Here is a 23,943-nt window from a genome sequence, read left to right on the forward strand (position 1 = left end):
AAATGAGCCCCAGAAAAGTAAAACAACTTAACCTAAGCCATACAATTTTTTGGCATTCATCCCTCCCAAAGAAATGGGTCCTGCCTACTATACCATAATGACCCCTTCCAAAACTTCCAGAATAACTAGGCATTGTTTCTAAATTTACATAATATATACTGAGAAAGGGCATTAGAAAACACCTACTCTAAACCCCTCATTTTATAGTGGAAGAAATGGAGACAAAGGGAGGTTAAGTAATTTGACCAAATCCACACAGTTTGTTTTTGAGGGAGTCAAAGCTAGAATCCAGATCCTCCACTTTCTGGTCATCCTTCTGAAACATACTTCTCTATTTTGGTCACTTCAGTAGTTGAGATAATAAAGATTTATTTGTCAATTTACATGTGTTAGAATAGTTTCCTTATCTGTTTACATGTGATAAAAAGGATTCCTTATCTATGTACATGTTTCCTCCCAGTAACTGCTTCTTAAGGAAAGGGAATATTTTAATTTTGATCTTTGTATCCCCAAGACTCAGCATGATGCTTGATATATAATAGGCACTGGTTCAATGGAAGAGTTCATCTTAGAGAGCCTGAAGTCCATGACAATAAAAAAAGAAAGAAAGAAAAGAAAGAAAACATAAAATAAAGAGAACTTTGTCTAATGTACAGAAATAATAAAGCTATATAACAACAACAACATTAATAATAATAATAACTAACATTTATAGAGTCCTTACTACATGCCAGGTAATGCAATAAGCATTTAAAATTTTTATCTCCTTTGATCTGTCTAGAAAATTATAGAACATCTAATTGAAGAATTCAGTATGCTGGCTAATGGACCATAATCAGTGGCAAAGATTTTTCACCAGAAGCAAGTCTGCAAATATATGCTAAAGAATGGATTAATGTAGGACAAAAGATAAAGTTGGGAATGTTTTTAGAAAATAGTCATTGAAAGGAAAGGCCAGCTACATAGCAAGAAAGAGACTCCAGGCTGAGGTTGGTGGATTTCTTGGGTTTAGAAGGTCTGAGCTGTAGTAAGGTTAAAGCCCTACACTGGCTGGAACCAATATTGGGAAGCCCTGGAAGAGAACCACCAGATTAACTAAATATTGATTTAAAAAAATATTGATTCAGGAGAGAAACAGAGAGGTCAAAATTTCTACGTTGATCAGAAATGGAGTCAGGCCCATGAGTGGCTTCTGCACTTACATTCTAGTTAAATTAAATAACCAGAAAACAGCTGAAGAACCTGAGGTTGGACCCTCTTCTAGTGGCATATATGACAATGGGGGATTTGTTGTAAAATACAGATGAGTCACATAAGATGGTGTGATTTTGTCAGTGAAATCACAGATTGCTGAAAGTATTAAAATAAGCATGCTTTTTTGAAAGTCTGACAGGAAAAAAAAAGCAGAATGAAAATAGCCAGTGGTGCCTGTATGCCCTAGGATATGCCACAGTAGCAACCCAGTCTTTGCCAATCTGTTTGATATTCAATTGAGTAAAAAAATAATGCAGCAGGTTTTCTGCTACATGGAACATTCTCTCGGCATCACCAGAATTAAATGAATTTTGTTGTGATTTGTTGTTTAAGTCTATGGTCCTGGAAGAGAAACTAAAGCAAACTTAAAAACTGAGAACCACAGTTAAGCCAGTTCTCAGCTACTGAGGTTGTTTTCTCAATTAGTTACCTTGTGTCTACAGAGTACCTAAATGGTGCTTCATCAACCCTAGTGGGATATATTATGGGGGGAAAAGTATCCTTTGATGGCTTTAGCATTAGTTCAAATAGGCTGTACTCCTAAAAACATCCCATTTAACCCAATTTAATTCCATTTACTTTAGAGGAATGTATTATGTGTCAGCCACTATGCCAGGGGCTAGGAAATGTAAAGAAAAAGCAAACAGAGATCCTGCCCTCAGGGAGCTTATGTTCTAATGGGGAAGGGATACCACATTTATGATGTTATTCAAATGCAACAAATGACTATAATGAAGGCAGGTAAGCACTATGAATCAGAGGATTCAGAAAAGGTCTCATAAAAACTGTCACTTGAGCTGAGTCTTGAGAGGTTTTCATGAGGCAGAAGTGAGGAGAAAGAATTTGAGAAATGGATGTCATCATCTGCACGGACAAGGAAGCAGGATGCGATATCAGATAGGCGGAGAACAGCAAGAAGAAAAGTTGAGCAGGAATGCACGTGAGTGAATGAAGGTGTAATGTGTAATCAGCATGAAAAGATAAGCTGGAGCCAGGTCGCAACAAGTTTGCCATGTTAGAGGAATTTTATTATTACATTAGAAGCAAAGGGAGCCACTGGAGTTTTTTGGGCAGAGTTCATTGTTTAGATCTGTGCTTTAAGGATGTCAACATGGCATTCATGCAGAGTATGGCCTAGAGACTAGGGGTTAGATGCAGGGAACCATTAAGAAACGATTTCAAGAGCATAGGGGAGAGGTGATGTGAGAGAGAATCAGAGTTCTGTTGCTATGAGGAGAGAGAAGGGAAAAGATTCTAGAGATGTAGAGTCAGAAAATAAAGCAGAGCATGACATTTATAACACGAAAGTATATTAATATAAAAATCCTGAATGATAGAATCCAGGTTGCTATGTTGGAAATTGATGCAGCTGTAACTGACAGAATTAGCAGTGAATATTCTACCTTTAATGTTTATAGCAAGGATTTTTTACTTTTTTGTGTGTCGTGGGCCCTTTGAAAAGTACTCTGTCTGATAAAGCCTATGGACTCCTCAGAATAAGGTTTTTAAATGCATAAAATAAAACAAATAGGGTTATAAGGGAAACTAATTACACTAAAGTACATTTATAAAAAAATCAATTTCATAGACTTTGGGTTGAACATCTGTTCTATAATATGGTTTAGTGGAATAAACCTTGGGCTTGGAGGTCCTGAGTTCAAGTCCTATAGTAGCTGTGTAACCTTAGTAAACTACCAGGATTGTATCATTTATACCACTTATTTTTGTCAGCATCAAATGACATAGTAAATGTAAGGTGCTTTGTAAAATCTAAAAGTGCTATATCCTTTTCAGCCATTAGGATTATTGTTCCCAGAGGGACAAATAATTTAACCTACTATGCATTGTTTATTCTTAAAACAATCTTAGGAAGCAATGAAGGAGAAGATAGCATTCCTTTCATTTTAGTGTGGAAAACAGGCTCAAACTGAAGAAGTACTTCTCTGAAGCCACATAATTAACCTTTGGAAAACCTGAGTCTAGGATACAGGGGTCCCTAATCCTCTTGTTCTTTTTCTCAGGCCTGGCTGATTTAAATGCAGCTGGATTCAAAGACATCTGCTTAGAAATAAGCATTATTGTAGCGGAAAACAGGCAAAATTAGAGTAGAAAGTGCACAAGTCAGACAAACTGGATTTGAGTGTCAGTTCCAGTAATCCTGTAGTTATTAGATGTCTGACCTTGGATGAGGTTACTTAATTTCTCTGATTCAGAATTTCTACATCTATAAAATGGGTATAAGCAACATGTGCACTGCTGTTGTTCAGTTGTAAGAACTCTTTGTGATCTCATTTGGGGTTTTCTTGGCAAAGGTACTGGAGTGGTTTGCCATTTCCTTCTCTGGTTCATTTTACATATGAGGAAATTGAGGCAAACTGGGTAAAGTGACTCACCCAGGGTTATACAGCTAGTAAGTGTCTGAGGCCAGATCTGAACTTGGAAAGATAGTCCTCTTTCCACTGCACCACCAAGGCCACCCTGTGCACTGCTACTTGAAGTATAAATAAATCAACCAGTATTTATTAAGTTTATATTTTGTTCCAAGCACTCCTTTTGGGTACTGTGTACTTAACTTCTACTGAATCAATACAGGAATGATGCAAAAAATGCTTTATAAACTCAAGATACTTTATTGGAATTATTCTTATTAATTGGAATTATTCTGGGAACTATGATTAGAAACAAGTGTAAAAGTGCAAAATCAAGGAACAATCAAACTTGGAGAAGTTCTTGTGAATGATTCTGGGCTGCATTAAAATGCCATTTTGAGGGTTTAGATCTATCTTGATAAAATTCTACCTCAACCCTAGACTCATCAGATCATCCGTTGAGATTATTATACTTCTAGAAAGTGAGAACAGTGTTGTAGAACACACACTGGACAAGAGTCAGAAGGCCCGGGTTCAAATCTCAGCTCTTCTATTTACTATCTCTGTGAACTTGGACGAGTCTATTTAACTGTGTATGTGTGTATTTAATTTATGTATACATACTGCAAAACACGGGGCAGCTAGAGGGTTCAGTGAATATAGAGTGCTGAGACTGGAGTATGGATGATGCATCTTCCTAAGTTAAAATCTGGCTTGAGATACTTAATGACTATGTGACCCAAAGCAAGTCACATGATCCTATTTGCCTCAGTTTCCCCATCTGTAATGTGATCTGGAATAGGAAATGACAAACCATCCGGCTATCTTTGCCAAGAAAACCCCATGAAGAATTGGACACAACTGAAACAACTGAACAACTGTATAAACATACATATACATACATATGTCTAACTCAGTTTCCCCAGATAGAAAATTGATAGAATTGCAGTATGGTACAAACAAAAGACCATTCACTGTCAGAGAACCTAGTGATATTGCTTCTGATGCTATCTGTGTGACCTTGGATAAGTTATTTAAGGTCCTCATCAGTTTCATAATCAGTAAAATTTTTTCCATTACAGGCTCTGTCCACTCTGTCTACTGCGCCACTTAGCTGCCTCTGAAAATTACTGAATATTGATCAGTGTTATTTACTTACAATCAATGCCCTATTGATAATCAATTAAAGAAAGGGAATGTGCTAAGGATAGGAATCCATAGTAAACAAGAAAGGAAAATACAAGCACCTTTGGATATGGTCTTAGAAACAGGATGATGGAAGTTGAATCCAGTAATTGTCAAGTCAAAGAATATTAAACACTAAATAGCATGAAAAATGGTGAATGATCAATGTAGTACAGAAAAAGAGAATAGCCCCAAGAAGTAGGGAGTGCAACCTAGTAAAGGGAAGGGTAGAAAAGAACAAAAAAAAAATAGAGAATACAAGTGGTAGAAAGGAAGAATATAGAAAATTATGAAAAGCATGAGATCATTAAGGCAGAGGAAAAAGAATGTGCTAAAACTGTCAGAAGAAACAAACATTCAGGAAGGAAAAAAAAAAAACAAACACTCCTCCCAGGACATGTTCTCTCATTAAAGGAAAGTGCAGTCAGGTAACAAATAAGAGTTCTGCTTAAACATGAGAGTTTCCTACAGCCAGGCTCACAAAAAAAAGCAGCTATTCAGCTTTTTCAAGCTTTTTTTTTTTCCTTATTCCTATCCCCATTACCAAGCACAGCTGCTGAACGTTAGAAGTCGACAGCATGAAAACAGGCCAACAGCTAATAAAAAAGTAAATCAAAGCTGGCCCTCTGCTGGTGGACCCCTTGTACTACAACACTGGAAATGAAACAAGTTTCTTGATAACTTTGCTCTACTTGGTAAGACCCACAGAACTAAAAGCAAGTCAAAGCTTTGGTTTCTTCTTCAGAGCCCCGAGCTCCTTCCATGCAGTGCCTGAAAAGGGACAAGGGACAGAGCAGAAGGGATTCCTGGTCAGATTATCACTGCTACACTAAAACTATTTGCATTTTCTAATTGGATCATCCTTACTTCAAGATACTCTGTAACTTTGTGTCCCAGGGAGTGAATGAATCTAAGACACATCTTTGGGATAAAGTAATTGAGATTATTACTCCATAGACCTTTATGCGTCTGGGGAAGACTGGGCTGTCCATTCCCATCAAAAAGCTTGGGGGATATTTGCCTTTGCTATTACTCTCTTGATCTTTCTGGATTTCATATATCCCATGGCATCAAGATATAAAGCCATGGCACTGATAGTCAAGGCCTAAAGGAGGATTCATCTAGAAATCACTGTTCATTTAGAAATCAAATCTTGGTATTTAATCATGGAATGGCATAGGAAGCATCACAGAAAAATTCCTCATCACACCTCAATTGCCCCATAAGTGTGAACGTGATACAAACTCAAATATTCAAATAAAAATTTGGTAGGAAATCCTTCCATTTTCTTTGCAAGGAATGACAAGTTGTTCCCCTCCTAGATCTGAGCCCGGATGCATTATTTTCATTGTAACCAACAAAGTCACTAACTGAGCCAAATGACTCCCCCTGTGTGCACGGTGAGGTACAGTTAAGCTGGGACAACCCTGAATCTGTCTCTTAGGACCACAGCTGCCTCATTAAAGGGATAAAAGATGATATCTGCTGAGCTGGTGGAAAGTGGTGGCTGCATTTTTATTAAAGTCTCTGCTGCAGCCAACCCAGTCCCCAAAGGTCCATATTCCAGGCATATCTCTCATTCCCACTGTATGGAGTGGCTTAGTTGTTTTGTTTTGTTTTTTTGTAACTCATTAAGAGAAAACAAAATGCTATTATGGTGCACTCTTCAGAACACCAGTGGTCTATCTACATTTAAGTGGCATGTTTTCTTTCCTTTGCCCATGTCCCATATACTAACCTTGGCCCAAGAAATTATAATGGCCACCCCCAGAGCACCACATTGACTTAATACTAACAGCTTTGGTTACAGACTTTTAAAGGGCCAGGCTAGAAAATAACTGATGAAGGCCACCTTGCTTACTTTGAATATCATCATTTTTAACCACACCCAAATACCCATGTACTCTGGACTATAAAAGAGTCACTGAAGCATCCATCCAAACACATCATATTTGATTTGTACCCAGAATCCAAATCCCTCTGACCACATGGTGCCTGGCTCCTATTTTTCAGTACTGGGTCAGGAAAAAAGATCATGGCAGCTTCACAGTTTCTAGCCACCCAAGATCCCAGGCCTTAATGTCCCAGTAAGACCCATCACTGAAATGAAGGGTATGAGGCAGAGCCCGGACCACAAAAATGTTGATGCACAAGAACTAAAAGCCTGCCATGCAGAGTGGATTTAAGCCTCCTAGAGAGCAAGTGCCATGACTCCTGGCCTGCACAACACCTATGGCAGAGCCCTAGTCCAACTGGCCTGAATATCTTCTCACCCCCAGAGATCCAAACACAAGGCATCATTACAGTTCAGTACCCACTTTCCCCACCACGAAGAATCAAAAAGCTGCTCCCTACCTGAGAGTGGCGCTCTCCCCTTGCCTGACCGTCACGTTGTCCATAGCTTTGGGGAAGGTGGCATCTCCGCTGCGCACTGGCACTCCTGTGGGCAGAAGGAACAGCAGCCTGAGAGACAGGACCACGAGGAACCTCCAGGGCAGCAGCAAGTACCCACCGACCCCCATTCTCGACAGCCACAACTTCCCTGAACTGGAGCAGCGGCACCTCAGGCGCCCCCCAGCCGGGCACAGGAAGCGGGCGGGGGGAGAGGAAGGGGACGGAGCGATCCAGGAGCAAAAAGGGGGAAGGGGAGGGGGCGGGAGAGAGAAAGAGCCCGAGCTCCTCCAAGTCTAATGATCCTCCCCCAAAATACAGCCTCAGCTTTCCACCATCTGAGAAGCGAATTCCCCCAACAGCATCCAAAGGGTTCGTGCCCCCCACGTTCCTTGGGTGAAGAAGAAGGCCGACGGAAAGGGAGAAGAAGGAGGAAGATGCAGAGATGAAGGTCACAGATCTCTCTCTCTTTCTCTCTCTCTGCCTCTCTCTTCAAGATGCTACTTTAAGATTCAGTTGGGCACGCGCTGCAGAGGTCTGGCATCAAAAGTTTATAACCCAAAAAAGTGCCAATGACATGAAGGAGATGTCACAAAAAAGCTGCTTTTTTTTTTGAAGAGGAGAAAAGAGTTTTATTAGCTCACACATATGTATCTTACATACATTAAAAAGAAAGAAGGAAAAAAAACAAACACCGCCAATTCACACTAATTCTTTAACACAGGGGAGGTTAAAAAAAAAAAAGTTCCCAGCAGGGATTTGTAATTGGTTCCTAATGATGTCCCCGATCCTGTCAATTTCCTCAAACCAAATCCAGTCACTGGATCCAGTCCAGTCCCCCAATTCAGCAAACGATGTTAGATCCGAACCCTAAGAGGAAGAAGAAGCCTTCCAGCGGAGGAGAGAGGAGAGAGCCTTGGAGCAGAAGCCCGGGTGTGGGAGCTATGGGAAGCCCCACTGCTTCCCTCAGCTCAGAGAAGAAGCCACTGGCCAGGGATATGAGCGCTTCGCCAGAGCCACACCAAACTCAGCTGCTTCCCCTAGTTTCAGCATCTCCTTCCTCCCAGGAACATCTCCGACTCGCACAAGCACTGACTTCCAGGGTTGTCATGGTAGCAACTCCATCACTGACCAACACTTTCACTCCCATACAGACACACTGAGAGGCGCAGACTTAGCACATTAATCTCGGGGAAAGCTTGTGAGCAGCAGAGAGCTCCCACTTTAACCCTTTCGCTGCAGGGTCTGGGAACCAGTAAGCATACAGCCTAGGGAATCCGGAACAGTTGTTTAAAATCCATGCAGAGACATGGAAGAGAGGCAAGAGGGCGGCAGCTTAGCCTGTCTCTATTCTTTTCTTAACCCCCTCAGTTCCAGCAAAGGAACCAAGAGCTAGCAAAGATATGAATGAATATGATCCTCTATGAAGCTTTTCTCTTGACAGGAACGGGTAGGGGGCAGAAGGTGAAGAGGGAAGAAGTTCTGGGGAAAGTGTTTTGGAAAACAGGCAACTGGCTCCTTTCTCTCGTGTATTCCTAAGCAAGAGAAGCACACCTTTGCCAACTGAAGGAGGATTCCTCATGGAAGGGCAGGCAGGGGAACTCAGCTTGAGTCTGCTTCCACACACAACTATTACATCTTTATTTTGTCCATCTACAAATGCACAGCAGTTTGCCTGTGCCAAAAGAGACCAGGCTCTCATGGCTAGTATTCTTTTGTCCAGGGAAACATTTTTTAAATATGCTTACCATTAAGTAAACAATGGACAGTAACAATCTAAATTTGAAGATAGAGGTTGGTTTTCTTTTTTCTTTCCCCCAATAAAAGCACATCATCTTAACTACCGTTTTAATAGCCTAAGAATTATGCAGCATTCTTGTCCATACCTTCCAAATGGGGACTTGATTGTGGTGAAGAAAAGTATGTGGTATAATGGGGCCCTTCTTTAACTTCAGTAAACAGTGGGAGTAGAAGGAATATTGAATTTTCTAATGTAATTAGCACACTTGAGTTCTAGTCCCAGTTAAACTACCAGCTAATAACAACTACAACAAAAAGTAACATAATCCATTTATATAGCAATTGACATAATTTAAGTCATTTGATTCTTACAATGATACCATGAGATAATCATTTGAAAGGTAATGTGATATAGTTGAGGGGCAGCTAGGTAGCATGGTGGATAGAATGCCAGGCCTGAAATCAGGAAGACCTCAGTTCAAATCCACCCTCAGACCTTTGTTGATTGTGTGACTTCAAATAACTTAACCGTTTTTGCCTCAGTTTTTTTAATCTATAAAATGAAATGGTCAAGAAAATAGCAAATCACTCCAATATCTTTGTCTAAAAAATTCCAAATGTGATCATGAAGGATCAAAAACAATTGAAATTAATAAACAGCAACAAAAATGATATAGTTGAAAAATCACTGAACTTATGTTCAAGAACATCTGGATTCAAATCCTGACTCTAATACTTACTAGCTGGTTAACTAGGCAAATCACTTACTCTCCACTAAGCCTCGAATTTCTCATGGATAATACTTGTACTACTTGTACTACTTATGTCACAAGATTCTTGTGAGGAAAACATCTTGTAAACTTGTATAAATATGGCATTAGTGTTATCCTAATTTTTAAAGTGAGAAAAATGGGACTTGGGAGAGAGTAAATAATAAAACTAGGGTCACATAAATGATCAATCTCCTTTCCTACAACTCAAACTTTGATTATTGTTATAATCATTAGCATTCATAACTGACATTGTATTTAATACATTTAAGATCACAAAACACTTTATATGCATTAACTTATATGAGTTATGCCACAACTCTGGGTTAGGTATCAAAGATATTATACTTTTCATTTTACATATGGGAAAAGTAAGACTTAGAGAGGTTAGGTGTTTTGCCCACTATTGCAAAACTTGCTGGTAAATGTTATAGAAGAGATTTGAATCTAGACCTTTTCAACCCATATACAGCATTTTATTCACAATGGCATTTTATTCACAATGATTATTGCTGTATAACAGGTGTAAAAGTAAACTTTTAGACATACCAAATCAATGCTGAATTACTAAACCAATGATTGGTTGACATTGCATGGGTGATATTTAGAATGCACAAGCCAGAGACCAAGACACAGTAGTGGGAGAAAAGATATCCTATATCCTAGGACACTCCATAGGGTATATGGAAGGTTTTGAGGAAATCAAAGCGCAAGCAGGATGATTCTAAGTTACAAGACTGCTGTAAACAGCCAGAAATCAGCTGATTTGAGCAAGACCAATTTAGGAAAAGCATGAGATTGCAGAGCACTATTGAAGGAACAAAGTGTGGAGCAGTGGAAAGAAAAGTGAATTTGGAATCAGAGAGACTGAGTATAAATCTTGGCTTTGCCACTTACTATAACCTTGGGCATGTCAAGAACTCCCTGGGCCTCAAAAACTCCCAGTTGTTCAATACTAAAGTGGGGGAACCAAACTGAATTAGGAATCTTAATCTAGAGTCCTTGAACCTTTTTAATAGTTTGAAAAAAATCTTTATTCCAATATAATTAGTTTCCTTTGTAATCCTGTGTATTTTATCTTTGACATTTGAAAACATTATTCAGAGAAGGGGGTCCATCTACTTCAGGAGATTGCCAAGGGGACCCATGACACCAAAAAAAGGTTGTGACCTCTTGTGAGAAATGACTTCTAAAATCCTTTCAAATTCTAAGTCTATGATCTTATGAATTTCTCCAAGCAGAACAAAGGAGCTGAGAGAAAGATATGTTCAGCTAAAATCCTGGAAATTAAAGGTTAAAGTCTCAGGTAACTTCAGAAAGAGCAATTTCAACCTGGAACTAAGGTACTATGTGGACTCCAGAGAGGAACACAACATTATCATCCACAGGGAAAAAAAATGAATGTCGTGAATTAGATCATCATAATAGTAATAGTAATAACTGTCATTTGTATAACATTTCACACACATTATTTCTTTTGATGTTTATAACAACTAAGAGGTGTTATGTGTATCATTGTCTTCAATTTAAAATTGAAGAAACTGAAGCAGAAAGAAGTTTAATGATGAATAAATCTAGTATAAAAAGAGACCCCAAGACAGCCTGTTGAAACCCTTTCATTGTACAGAAAAGGAAAGTGAGGAACAGGAAAGATAAATAACTTGCCAAGGTCACAGATAGTAAGCCCTGGGAGAGGTATTTGAACTCAGGACCTGTATTTCCATTACCAAAGCTTTTTCTTTTACAAGAGGCTATCTACCAATTACCAAGAATTACTTAACTTGTTAAGTAGGGCTTGAGTGAAACCTAAGTCTTCCTGATCATGAGTCCTGTGAATAATGATTCACTGTACCAAACTCTTAATTCATTTAAACCAAAAGAGATAAACAACATTTGGTCAAAAGAGGTTAGATTAATTGAAAAGAGTGACATGACTTGCCTATCTGCCTTTGTTCTAGAGATCTCCTCAAACTACAGTTTGGGCTTTTGCTACCTAATCAGCTGAAGAAGTATCTTCTGTTCTAAGGTGGCAAAGTAAAGATAAAGAAAGGGGAAAAGCTAAGGTCCTTGAATTGTATAGCCTAAGGAATAAAAACCCATGAACTTTTCAATGGAAAACTACTTAATTTATGGCAAATGATGGAGATCTTGTGGGTTGAAGATGTCCTAATTATAACTGCTAAGTTATATACAAGCTTGGAGGATAGTTTCTCATTAAATAGGCCCTCCAGATTCCCTATTAAGTATATAGAATATCCAGAGGAGAAAAATAGGATTCTAGATCTAGAGTTATAAAAAATCACTGGGTCATGGTATTGGGAGAATCTTTAGAAATCATCTAGCCCAACCCTCTCTGTTGATAAATTAAAAAAAAAAAACACTAAGGTCCAGAGAGCTTAGATGATTTTCTAAAGGTAACACAGCTAATTGTAGAAAAAAGTAGGACCAGGCTGTAGGTCTCTTAATTCCTAGTCTGGATTTCTTTTCCTGAACTAATGCTAACTAATAGATTTTAGGGAACCTATGAAAGATTCTATTACCATCGATTGAAATGGGTCAATGCTTATCACATAAGAACAACATTTGATTAGTGAAAGAGAGTGAGAGACAGAGATAGATAGATAGATAGAGAAAAATAAATATGAGAAAGAGATAGAGGCAGCCACAGACAGAGAAACAGTGAAAGACAAAGATTTGAAGAGACAGAGACAAGTCAAGATAGAAAAGCATAAAGAGATACCCAGAGAGACAGGGAGAAAGAGAAAGACAGAAACAGAGAGAAACAGAGTCAGAGCATGCATTGAATTTGGAGTCAAAATTTTAGGACTCAAATTCTGACTCTGTTACTTATTACCTATGTGTGATCTTGAGCAAATCACTTTTTCTCTCTAGATTCCACACTGTTCAAATGAAGAAGTGGGATTTAATGATCACAGAAGTCTAAATCTCTGCTGGCTTTAAATCCTGTTTTTATGCCTCTCCTATGCATCCAGAGAGACAACTTGAAACACAACAAGCTCTCACTTTCCCTTGTAATCCAAAAAGTATATCCCTCCTGTTCTTTCTTGCTCTAAAACTCTTTATGTCAACAAATCAACATTTATTAAACACTTATGGTATGCCAGGCACTAAGCTGATGCCAGGGATACTAAAACAAAAAGGAAACAATCCTTGTCTACAAAGAGTTAACATTCTGTCAGTGGAAACAATAAATGCATCTAACTATATACAGTATTCACAATAATACATATATCTAGGTATATACAATATGCACAAAAACCATACAAAATAATTTGAGGTTTCTACTCCCTACTCTGAGAATGGGTTGAGAAAAAACATATTGAGGTAAAAGAGACAATTACATGAAGATACAGTTATACTTCCAAAAAGAAAGAAAGGTTACCAATATCCCTCTATTTGTTGTTCTCAAGGATTAAGGGTCAAAGAGCTTAAGTGACTTTCCCAAGGTAGCACAGCTAGTTGTGAAAAAACTTTCATAAGAAAAATCTTTCATAAGAAAAAATATATAAAGTAATGTGACTTATGAAAAAGAGTTCAGGGGTTCCTGACAATACAGTCCCTCAGCTGCAGGGAGGAAGATGCTGACATTCAAGACTGGTTTGGGAAGAGACTGTTGTAATAAGGGAAGATAACCTTCTCAGAGCAAAGCAAGCATGTGTGGACCCTTCCCTCCACCCCATCCACAAACTAGAGACCTAATAACCTGGCATTTTTCTCACAGACAAACTAGATCCATAAGGATGGTAATTTGGTGTCTAGGTCCAGCAGGAACATTTGTATTTCTCTAATGGGATTTGTAGTTACTGCTGCAAAGACAATGTCAAAAGTGTGTGCCATACATAAATAGGGGAAACTTCCAGCATGCTTTTATCTGAGGCTGGGTTTTACCAAGCTGTTCTTGAATGTGCATCAGGAAGAAAAAAAAATGTATGGAGCTTGCACGCTATGCATATTTATGTTACAAAAACCTGCCGAACTCAGTATTTACCCAGTGGAGTGGAACCGTTGAAAAGAAGACATGGCAGCCTATCCAGCAGAAGTCAGCTCACCCCAGAGGCCTTCAACACACTGAGGTGCAGTAACTAAGAACTGTGTTTTCACTCATGTGTGCTGCAGGTTTGGAAAAAGGTACACTTGGACTTGGGTTTCAGCTCTTGGGTTCAAAGAAGGTTCAAGGGATAATGAGACAGGATTTTTTAAAAAGCCTTAGATGAACCATATATAACTTGATTCACTGGGGAAACACAAAGCAGTTGATCCATATCATCTGTTTCATCATAATCCCAAAAGATGAGTCAGTGGCTGAAATTTTCATCTCTTCTTTCATACGAAGGAAGGTAAGGTGATAATGTAGAGTAAGCATCTACTCTGGTTCTAGAATCCAGGCCTGTCAATCATCATTTTATTTCATTTTCGCTTTTACAAATTTTATGAGTGTCTAATAAATGTAACTGTGTGACCATGAGCAAATCACTTAACCCTGTTTTCCTCAGTTTCCTCATCTGTACAATGATCTAAAGAAGGAAATTGTAAACCTCTCTACTACTTTTGCCAATAAAACTCCAAAAAGGGTCATAAAGTGTCAGACATGACTGAAAAAATGATTCAACTGGGGGCAGCTAGGTAGCTCAGTAGATTGAGAGGTAGGCCTAGAGATGGGAGGTCCTAGGTTCAAATTTGGCCTCATACACTTCCAAGCTGTGTGACCCTGGGCAAGTCACTTGACCCCCATTGCCTAGCCCTTACCACTCTTCTACCTTGGAACCAATATCCAGTATTGATTCCAAGATGGAAGGTAAGGGTTTAAAAAAATGACTCAACAACAACAAATGCATGTATGGTATTGTCCTGAAAGAGGTGCTGGGAATCCAATGTTGTTATCCAATTCAGTCTCTTCCCTAAAGGGACTTGTAATCTAAAACTAGGAAAAGCCACACAAAAATTAGACTTTAAATGAATTTAAATAGCAATGTATAGTGACACACAGAAGCTACATGACATTGTAGATAGACCTCTAGACCTGGAATCTGAAAGAACTAGGTTTAGGTTCAAACTCTGATCATCTCTGTGCTATCCTAAGCAAGTCACAAGCTCTAAGCCCTTAAGAGACACTCCTAGGGTTTCTTGGGATAAGAACTGTTCTGGTGGGGAATGAGCCATCCCACAGTGACAGTTCCCCATTGTGATGAAATCACAGATTCTTCAAATATTCACATAGTTACTTGGCTCTTTGTATCTATTCTCTTATTCAATCCTCTTAAGAAGGAAGATAATGCAAGTGCTTCATTCTTTAAAGGAATAAACTAAAACTCATAAAAGTTCAGTAACGTTCCCAAGGGCACACAGTAAGTTGAGAAACTGGGACTGAAGCCAAGACCTTCTCATTCCAAGTAATGTTGATGATGCAACCCACTTTCTAAGTGAGGATCTTCTTCCTTTAGTCCTCCCTTTCAATAACTATTACAATCCAATTATTTCTTCTGCATAGTCCTATCAAAGTTCTGATGTGAAATTGTGCTTCTTAGGATTGCCAGGGATGAAAGTGGGTACATTTCCACAAGCCAAATTAACAGAGAGAGGGAATTATTTGTGCTGCCAATCATCCTTTATGTGATAAGAGTTTAAAGAAATGTACTTGTCCCCAACCAAAGATTGAGATCAACTGGGCAAATTTCAGAGTCTTACCTGGTAGATATCCTCATCCCCTTTCTCTCCCCTTCTCTATATAGTTTGCCAGAATTCTCAGTCGAGAATGCAATTGCATCAGTGAGGAAGCATTAACCTCAGGCAGGAGTTAAAATGTCAGCACTTTTCTACCTACCATCACCTCTCTTCCACCAGATGATTATAAGACTTTGGATTTAAAAGAGCTACATGGGATCAAGGGACATGAAACAAAGAATACCAAGGATGAGATATAATGTCCTTTATGTAGGAAGTTCAAAGAACTTGTGTGTATGTGTCTGTGTATGCATGCACACACATGTGTAATAATCCTGGGAGATAAGTACCATTATTGTCTCTATTTTCCAGATAAGGAATAGAGGGAAGGTAAGGCTACAGATCAGATTATATTTGACCTCATTGGTTTTGAAAAACTAGGGAGAAAAGTGGGGCATAAGGGAGGGGGAAGAGACATAGTGGGGTCTACAATAGATCAGAATTGGGGTAGAATGAACATTTCTGAGAAAACTCAAAGTAACAATGTGTTCTGTTTCTCCCTCTCCCAGAAACTTACAATTGTTCCCTCATGAGAAATGATGAACTAAAGAGATCATATGAGGTTCCATAGTGAAACATCAGCCAATAACAATACTCTGGCTAGGTTTTGACCAAGGAAGAAATGGAGTTTGGAAGTGTGGTGGGAGATAAGTTGAAAGTTACCAGTGACTTTAAAACTGAACTTATAATGAGAACAGGTAACTCAACCTTAGGAGGAATGAAACAAACAGCCAAGCATGGATCACCAAGGGGCAAGAGTAAGAGGTCTACACTCCTCTAGCTATCATTCTAGCTCCTGTGTTCATCTGACTTTTAACTGCTCTTTCCCTAGAGCCCAAGGAAGCAGCTGCTGCTTGAAAGAAGGAACAATTCAGAACTTTTTCAGATTAAAAAATATAGATAGCAGTTCTCCAGAGGCAGAGACCAGAGATGGTATTGGAAATTTATTTTATTTCTCTGTTTCTCCCTCTCCCTCTCCATCTCTCTTCCCCCCCTCCTCCCTCTCTCTCTCTCTCTCTCTCTCTCTCTCTCTCTCTCTCTCTCTCTCTCTCTCTCTCTCTCTCTCTCTCTCTCTCTCTCTCTCTCCTTCCCCTTTTTACTTTCTCTTCTCACTCTCTACCTGTCTGTCACTCTAACTAAGGTTTGCTTAGCAGCACTCTATTTTATGTCATGACTACATTTCCATTCATTAAAATGACACCACTGCTTTTGTAGGCAACCTTTCGATTATAACCAGGCTGAAAACAAAGCAACTTAATGTCTGTTCAGGCCTAATATAGATATCTAGATTTTAGGCTTTTGTCTTCACCCAGTTCAGTGGTACTGGACAGATCAGGTGTTTGATGGCTTAACTATGACTATTTGAATCATAAAGTCCATGAGAGGAATATTATTTGTCTGAAAAACAAAAAATGTTAGGGAGGAAATAAGGTGTGTGGCTGGGGCAAGAATAAATAAGGAAGGTGTTAACAAGGGACAAAACAATGATGACAAAGCAGGATCCCCATAAAAGCACAAAGCCATTTAATTGGTGGCAAAACAAGTAAAGGAGATAAAGCTGTCTCTTCTGCTCCATTTTCTCCTCTCTCCCTCCCCCTCTCCATCTGTCTGTCTCTTTCCCTTTCTATCTCCCTCTGTCTCCTTTTCTTGTACATCTTTGGCTGCTAATTTCCACACAACACATTTATGAATTAATTCCAATGCTTTTCTCCCTCTGTTAAGGTATCCTATTTCTGCTGTCCCTCACTCCTTTTTACTTTTTTTTTCCCCAAATGCCCAGGTGGTTGTTCACTGACAATTTCTTCTCTCTGTCATTTGCTCTAACCTCTTGCTGTCCACAGTCAGCTCATGTTATTCGTGGTCCTTGGAGGATGTTTTGCAAATACTAGCAGGAGGTGAGTGAGAGGGGAACAAAAAGAGAAGGCAGGGAGAGTAAGAAAAGAAAAAGGAAAAAAATAATAGCCAAGTGGTTACTTAGATGCCAAGGGACAGCCCAGCATATAGAATACTAGGTCTGGAGTCAGGTAGATTCAAGTTCAAATTCAGTCCCAGATACTTACTGGCAAGTCATTTAAGCTTTGTTTGTCTCACTTCCTTCACTGTCAAATGGAGGTAATAATAGTAATTACCTTTCAGGGTTGCTGAAAGGATCAAACAATATAATATTTGCAAAGTGCTCAATATACAGTAGGCACTATTTAAATGCTATTTGTTATTGCTAATACTTTGCATTTTCAGCTAGCTTCAGGTAGAATTAGGATGAAATATCACAGTATTACAAAAATACAGCATTTGGTGGCTTTTTTAGATAGTTTTTAACCTTCCGTCTTAGAATCAATACCATGTATTGGTTCCAGGATAGAAGAGAAATAAGGGCTAGGCAATGGGGGTTAAGTGACTTGCCCAGGGTCACACAGCTGAGAAGTGTCTCAGGCCAAATTTGAACCCAGGACCTCCTGTCTCTAGGCCTGGTTCTCAATTCATCCAGCTGCCCCTACTCTTAGATTTTAAAAACACTTGACAGTCTTTCACTACCTTCATCCAAATTTAAACCAAAATTGGGGGTTCTCAAAAACTCTTAGAGACAGAATCTCTTCTCTAGAAACTGAGAAGTGAATTAGACACAGAGATAAGAGAAATAAACAAAATCCATTTTTCTGTTGGTTAATTCAGTTAAACTTCTAATATATTTCATTGGATAGAAATAAGTGTGCTTCTTAGGATGGAAAGGCAAGAAACAAACATCCAGATGAGAATCTGAAAGAGAGTGAGGATTCCAAACTGAATGGAAAGAGATTTGAAAATAATATTTTCATTACTTAAAGTATATAAAGGGAGTCACAGAATGGGAAATGAATTGTGATCCAGATCAGAGGTAAGGCTGCCTCCCACATGAGAACTTGATCAGAACCTTAATTAAAAGCAAATCCCAAAGTTTTGCCTAATGTAGTATAGGGAAGTACTGTTAAATTTGGGAATCTTGGGTACAGAATTTGCCTACTGACTAATTGTATAACATTAACTAAGGCGTTGCTCTTCCTTTTGCCTAAATCTCCTCATCTATTGAATAAGGTGGTTTTCTGAATCATCTCTAAAGCCCCTTTCATTTAAAGAAGGGGAAAGGAGATAAATATTTATATTGTACCTACTATGTGCCAGGTATTATGCTAAGTGCATTATAAATATTCTTTCATTTGATCCTCACAACCCTGATAGGTAGACGTTATTGTTATCCCCCTTTTGCCTTAAGGGAACTGAGGAAAACAGATGTTAAATGACTTATACAGGGTCACACAGTTCATAAGTCTGTGTGGAGCCATATTTGAACTCAGATCTTTCTGACTCCAGGTCTAAAGCTTTATCCACTATACTACCTAGCTGTGCTTAAATCAGTCTATCATTGTCTGTGACTGCCACTGCTACTTAAATTACTAAAGTATACTGTCTCTAGGGGGTACTGCTGCCATTGCCTTTATATTGTGAGAGAATATATATATATTTTAGCAAAGAAAACTAGAGAGATGGGGATAAAAATATAAAAGCTGGTCTAATTATCTGATGGAAGCTAGTTCAATAATTTCCTTTTTCCCAGTCCTCCAGAGTCTCCCCTCCCCTCTTTATTTATTTATTTATTTATTTTTTAAACCCTTATCTTCCATGGTGGAATCAATACTGTGTATTGGTTCCAAGGCAGAAGAGTGGTAAGAGCTAGGCAATGGGGGTTGAGTGACTTGCCCAAAGTCACGTAGCTGGGAAGTGTCTGAGGCCAGATTTGAACCCAGGACCTCCCATCTCTAGGCCTGGCTCTCAATCCACTAAGCAGCCCAGCTGCCACTGCCCCCGACCCCCCCACACCTTTAAATAGTCTCATACACATTTCTTCATAGTAGCCAATGTTCCAAAAACTGGGGTTAGTGGGAAGGGAGAAAGGTATGAAACTGAGAATATAAATTTCTCTGTAATTTGAATTTTTTTCATAGCAAGCAAATTAATTTTGCCACCATATTTTGTTTCTCTTTCATCTTGTTTCTTCCCTACCTACCATTACCTCCTTCCCTCTCAAAGTTTTCATGCTGTCTCCTCTTATAACATGGGAGAACTTTGAAGGGAGGGAGCTGTCTCGTTTTCCTTTGTTTCCCCAGCACTCAGTCCTGTGTCTGGCAAATTGTAGGTGATTAATAAACATTTGATGATTGAGTGACTGCCTGTGCATTAGTTTACCTAACTGGTGTCTTTGACTCAAAGTATAGACTATGTTTTAAACCCAAGTTAACACCTGAGGAAAAGTGAAAAGAGTGGCTTGGAAGAAAAGCAAGGACATAAGTCCTGTACCTACTGCTTTGTGACAAAAGATGATATTGAAATAAGGCCACATGCATGTCTTTATTCAAAAATATGTACAGAATTCAGAAAACTTCTCGGCAAGTGCCTATCGTTTAAATCTCTTTTAATTTAATTTCTCCCCCTGGATATACAAGAGGCAAGGAGGGAACTCATTTCTGGTTCTCTGCCTAAAGATGTCAACCTACCCAAAAAACTGACCTGCCAGAGCTTAACTTTGAAGCAAGCTGGATGCAGACAAAGGTAGGCACTTACATGACCCAGGGTTTCTCACTGTTTTTGTCTCACTCTGTGGGGCATTTCTTTTAGCTCAAGAGACCTAGACAAACTTAGCTTTTAGCCTTAGTACCTATGACCTTATGCACACTGCATTTCTTCCCCAAATTGATACAGGGACAAAGGCAATAATCATTATTCTGTGCCACACTCATCTACAAGGCAGGATAGCAATCCTTTGAGATATGGTGCCAACCAATCTAAAATTTGTATGCAAAATCATAAAATTGATACCCATCCCTGGAGAATGGGGCTTCATACTTAATTGAGAACAGATTGTATCATATCCTATGATGAGGGATCCATGTGACAGAATATTCTATACATTAATGGGTAGCATCTTGGAACTGGAGGAATCATCAGAAGCCTTCTAGCTTAACTTCACACCTGACATAGAAATCTCTACAACATGCGTACTAGTTGATCAACCCACATTTCTTTGAATATTTACAGTGACATTGACCTCATAACATAGGGTCCAGGACTAGATCTATGGTTTCACTGACAGAATTTCCTCCCCTAATGCAGGTCAGCACCTTCTCTACAATTTATATTTTCAAAGGTTTACCTGGGGCACTAAGAATTTAAGTATCAAAGGTCATGTAGCCAGAATGCATAAGAGGAGGGACTTGAACCTTAGGACATAGCCCATTACACATCAGAACCTCTCTAATTCCTTTTCCAATTCAGCTTTCTGCTATGGAAACAGAAAGAGAATAATGAGCTGGAAGGAAATGCAAGTCATCTACCTTTAGGAAATTTACAATGGTGAATTAACCATGAGGACAGTGTGGTATTCCTCTAATCCAATGTTCAATATATGTGGGCTTTACCACTGACCTCTTCCTATAGACATCACAGATAACACAATGGTTCCAGATTCTCCAAAGCCATTGTGACATATCAGTGCACTTAAACTCAGGAGTGGATTTAGTTTGTTCTTCACTGGGTGCCAGTACAAGTCAGAGAATGGTTCTTATAGGCTCTAACTTCTCTTGTTATACAAGTATAGGCAATCTAGGGAGAGGAAAATTGCTTCTAGTATATAGCAAGGAGTGTAAATTCTCCAGCACCACGTGCAGAGGGCAGGACAAATAAAGAAGCATCCCAGACAGAGGAGGTGGAGTTTTGAAAAGAAGAATTAAGATCTCCAGGAGAGAGAAAATAGCAAGCAGCAGTGGGAATGGAGAGAATGAGCACGCAAGGGAAGAATAATCCCTGCACAGGCATCATCTGGATTCATGCTGACTGCAGACATACACAAAAACACTGTTTTCAAGAGAATAGAAAATAACTAATTAAAAGCTTACTGTGGCATTTTCCTCTATAGCACTGCTTTATGCAGTAGGGAAACATGAGCACAAACTGTGAGGTCCCTCTTCTTTTACCTCAGATGTTAGGGCTCAAGTATTAGGGAAAGGATGGAGGAACCAATAACATTAAGGATGAGTAATAATGTCAGGAAAACATGACTCTTTTAGCAAAGGCATGCAGAGGAATACTTACAAGATGAACCCACCTGTTGTTCCTTCTGGTCAGGCACTTAGTGGACAGCCCAGAATGTTATGACTCACTCAAGTTGAGGCTGACTTGTCCCTGAATAAGAGGGTTCACAACCTACTTAATGATGATCTAGTTAGAACAGATATCCACTCTAAATGGATAAACTCTTAAAGGAAAGATTTCAGAACAAAGATAAACATCCCTAGATCCTTCAAGTGATCTACATATAGAATGATTTCAAGTGCTTTCACCATCCAAGTCATATTTCTTGGGATCAGACTGGCATATCAAATGTCCCTGATAAAATGTGACTCCAGAAAGTGAACAGAAAATTCCAGATATAGTCTGCAGGACTATTATTTCCCTTGATATGAAAACTATCCTTTTAATGTTAGGTAGGCAGATGGATAGCATAACAAATACAACTTTGAGCCTGTAGTCAGGATAACCTGTCTTCAAATCTAGCTTCAGATGATTAATAGTCTTGTGACCCTGAGCAAGTCAGCTAAAATCTATTTGCTTCAGTTGGCTCAATTTTAAAATGGGAAAAACAAAAACAATAGGATGACCTCCCAGGACTCTTGTGAGGATCAAAGGAAATGATATTTGTAAAGCACTTAGCTCTGTGCTTGGCACATAGGATAGTCTTAATACATGTTGATTTCCTCAATGCCTAAGATACCATTAGATTTTTAATGCTTTTTTTTAGCATTTTCTTGCCTTATATTGGAATCATTAAAAGCCTTCAGTCTTTTAAGTTATTTCCTGGTCATCCTGTACTTGTGTAGTTGATTTTCTTAGCTCAAATGCTTGTTTGACTTTACACTGTGGCAGTCAAATTCAGGCATCTGTACCTATTAAGTTCATTTTACTACTTTTAGTCCATCATTTTATCTTAATGTGCTCATGTTGGACCCTGATAAGGTAATCTAATCTGTCAGTTCTTCATCTCAACTTTTTTTTTTTATCTGCAAAACTCAATAGTATTTCATCTTTGCCTTTATCCAGGTTACCAACAAAATTGTTGAGCAGAACAAGAACCACTATAAACTTCTGATCATAATTAAAACTCTTCTGTCTATCTTGGTAAACCATTTTCAAATTTAGCATTATAATCCATTCCTCTAGCCCAATAAGTCATCATCATAAGGGTTTTAAACAAATATTTATTAAAATATAATGACTATGATTTTCCCTTAATCAAACAATCAAGAATCAATGAAAATGTGAATCAAGTTAGTCTGAAATACTATATTCTTAAATTTAGATTTATTTATTTGATCCTAAAAATTAAAATGCTTAGTTCACTCCCTCCCTCTCCTCATCTCATTAAAGAAGACATCATTTGGCAAAGATATAGACATACATAAAACAGTATTATTTGTTTCTATTTATTGGTTTTTTTCTCTGGAGGTAGACATACACAAGTCATTCTTCAAATAATATTTCTGTTGCAATATATGTTTTCTTGACTCTGCCTCTTTCATTCTTCATAATTTAATGTAGATCTTTCCATACTTTTAATTGTTCTGTTTATCACTTCTTACAGAAAAGTACTATTCCATTACAATTATATGTTACAACTTGTTTAGCCATTCTCCAGTTGGTGGGCAACCCTTCAACTTCCAGTTGTTTTTGATGAACCTATGAAGCTGATTGTGATCACATCTTTCCTTTTTAAGTGATCATCAGTCAGACATTGAAGTCAAGTTCACTGGCCTCTATTTTAAAATGTTGAGGAGAGCAGAGGGGAGAGAGAGCGAGAGAGAGAGCGAGAGAGAGAGCGAGAGAGAGAGAGAGAGAGAGAGAGAGAGAGAGAGAGAGAGAGAGAGAGAGAGAGAGAGAGAGAGAGAGAGAGAAGAGAGAGAGAGAAGAGAGAGAGAGAGAGAGAATCTGTCTTTTTCCTGGACTTGATAACTGTGATTTCTCTCCATAATCCCTCAAATTACAGACCTTCATCAATAACATCTATTTTTTCCCAGTATTCCCTTTTCAATTCATGCTCCAGATTATTTCCAAAATAATCTTTCTGAAGCATAATCTTGATTGGAAATGTATATTTGTGAGATCAGAGAATTTTCTCATTATCTCTTTGTATCTCCAGCACTCTGCATAGTGCCTTAAATGTAGTAGGCACCTAATAAATGGTTGTTGAATTGTATGTCACTACCTGAATTAATGGCTTTCAGGAATTCCCTATGACTCTATAACTCAGATATAAAGAGGATTTAGAGCCTTTTACATCCTGGCATCTTTGGTTTACCTTTCCAGGCTTATTATAGAATTACTCTGCTTCTCATATTCCAAGATCGAACAAAGCTTCTTCCATTTTGCTGTTTGCCTATTTGCTTTACTCTGATTTTAGTAGCTCC

At 38.6% G+C, this 23,943-nt stretch overlaps 1 protein-coding gene across 6 annotated transcripts in view; it reads right to left on the bottom strand.

The window, feature by feature from the left end:
* Positions 1 to 23,943, bottom strand: part of OPCML (opioid binding protein/cell adhesion molecule like) — a 1,618,997-nt gene that overhangs the window by 782,724 nt on the left and 812,330 nt on the right. For 3 of the 6 annotated variants that reach the window (XM_056825126.1, XM_056825127.1, XM_056825125.1), the window contains one exon: positions 7,164 to 7,248. In XM_056825126.1, the coding sequence (XP_056681104.1) occupies positions 7,164 to 7,248 (85 nt within the window). Of the gene's footprint in view, positions 1 to 7,163; positions 8,792 to 23,943 lie in introns of those variants that run through there. The other 3 variants (XM_056825129.1, XM_001365935.3, XM_056825124.1) reach the window with 3 other exon arrangements.

Source organism: Monodelphis domestica, chromosome 4, assembly GCF_027887165.1.
Source record: "Monodelphis domestica isolate mMonDom1 chromosome 4, mMonDom1.pri, whole genome shotgun sequence".
Taxonomy (NCBI): Eukaryota; Metazoa; Chordata; class Mammalia; order Didelphimorphia; family Didelphidae; genus Monodelphis; species Monodelphis domestica.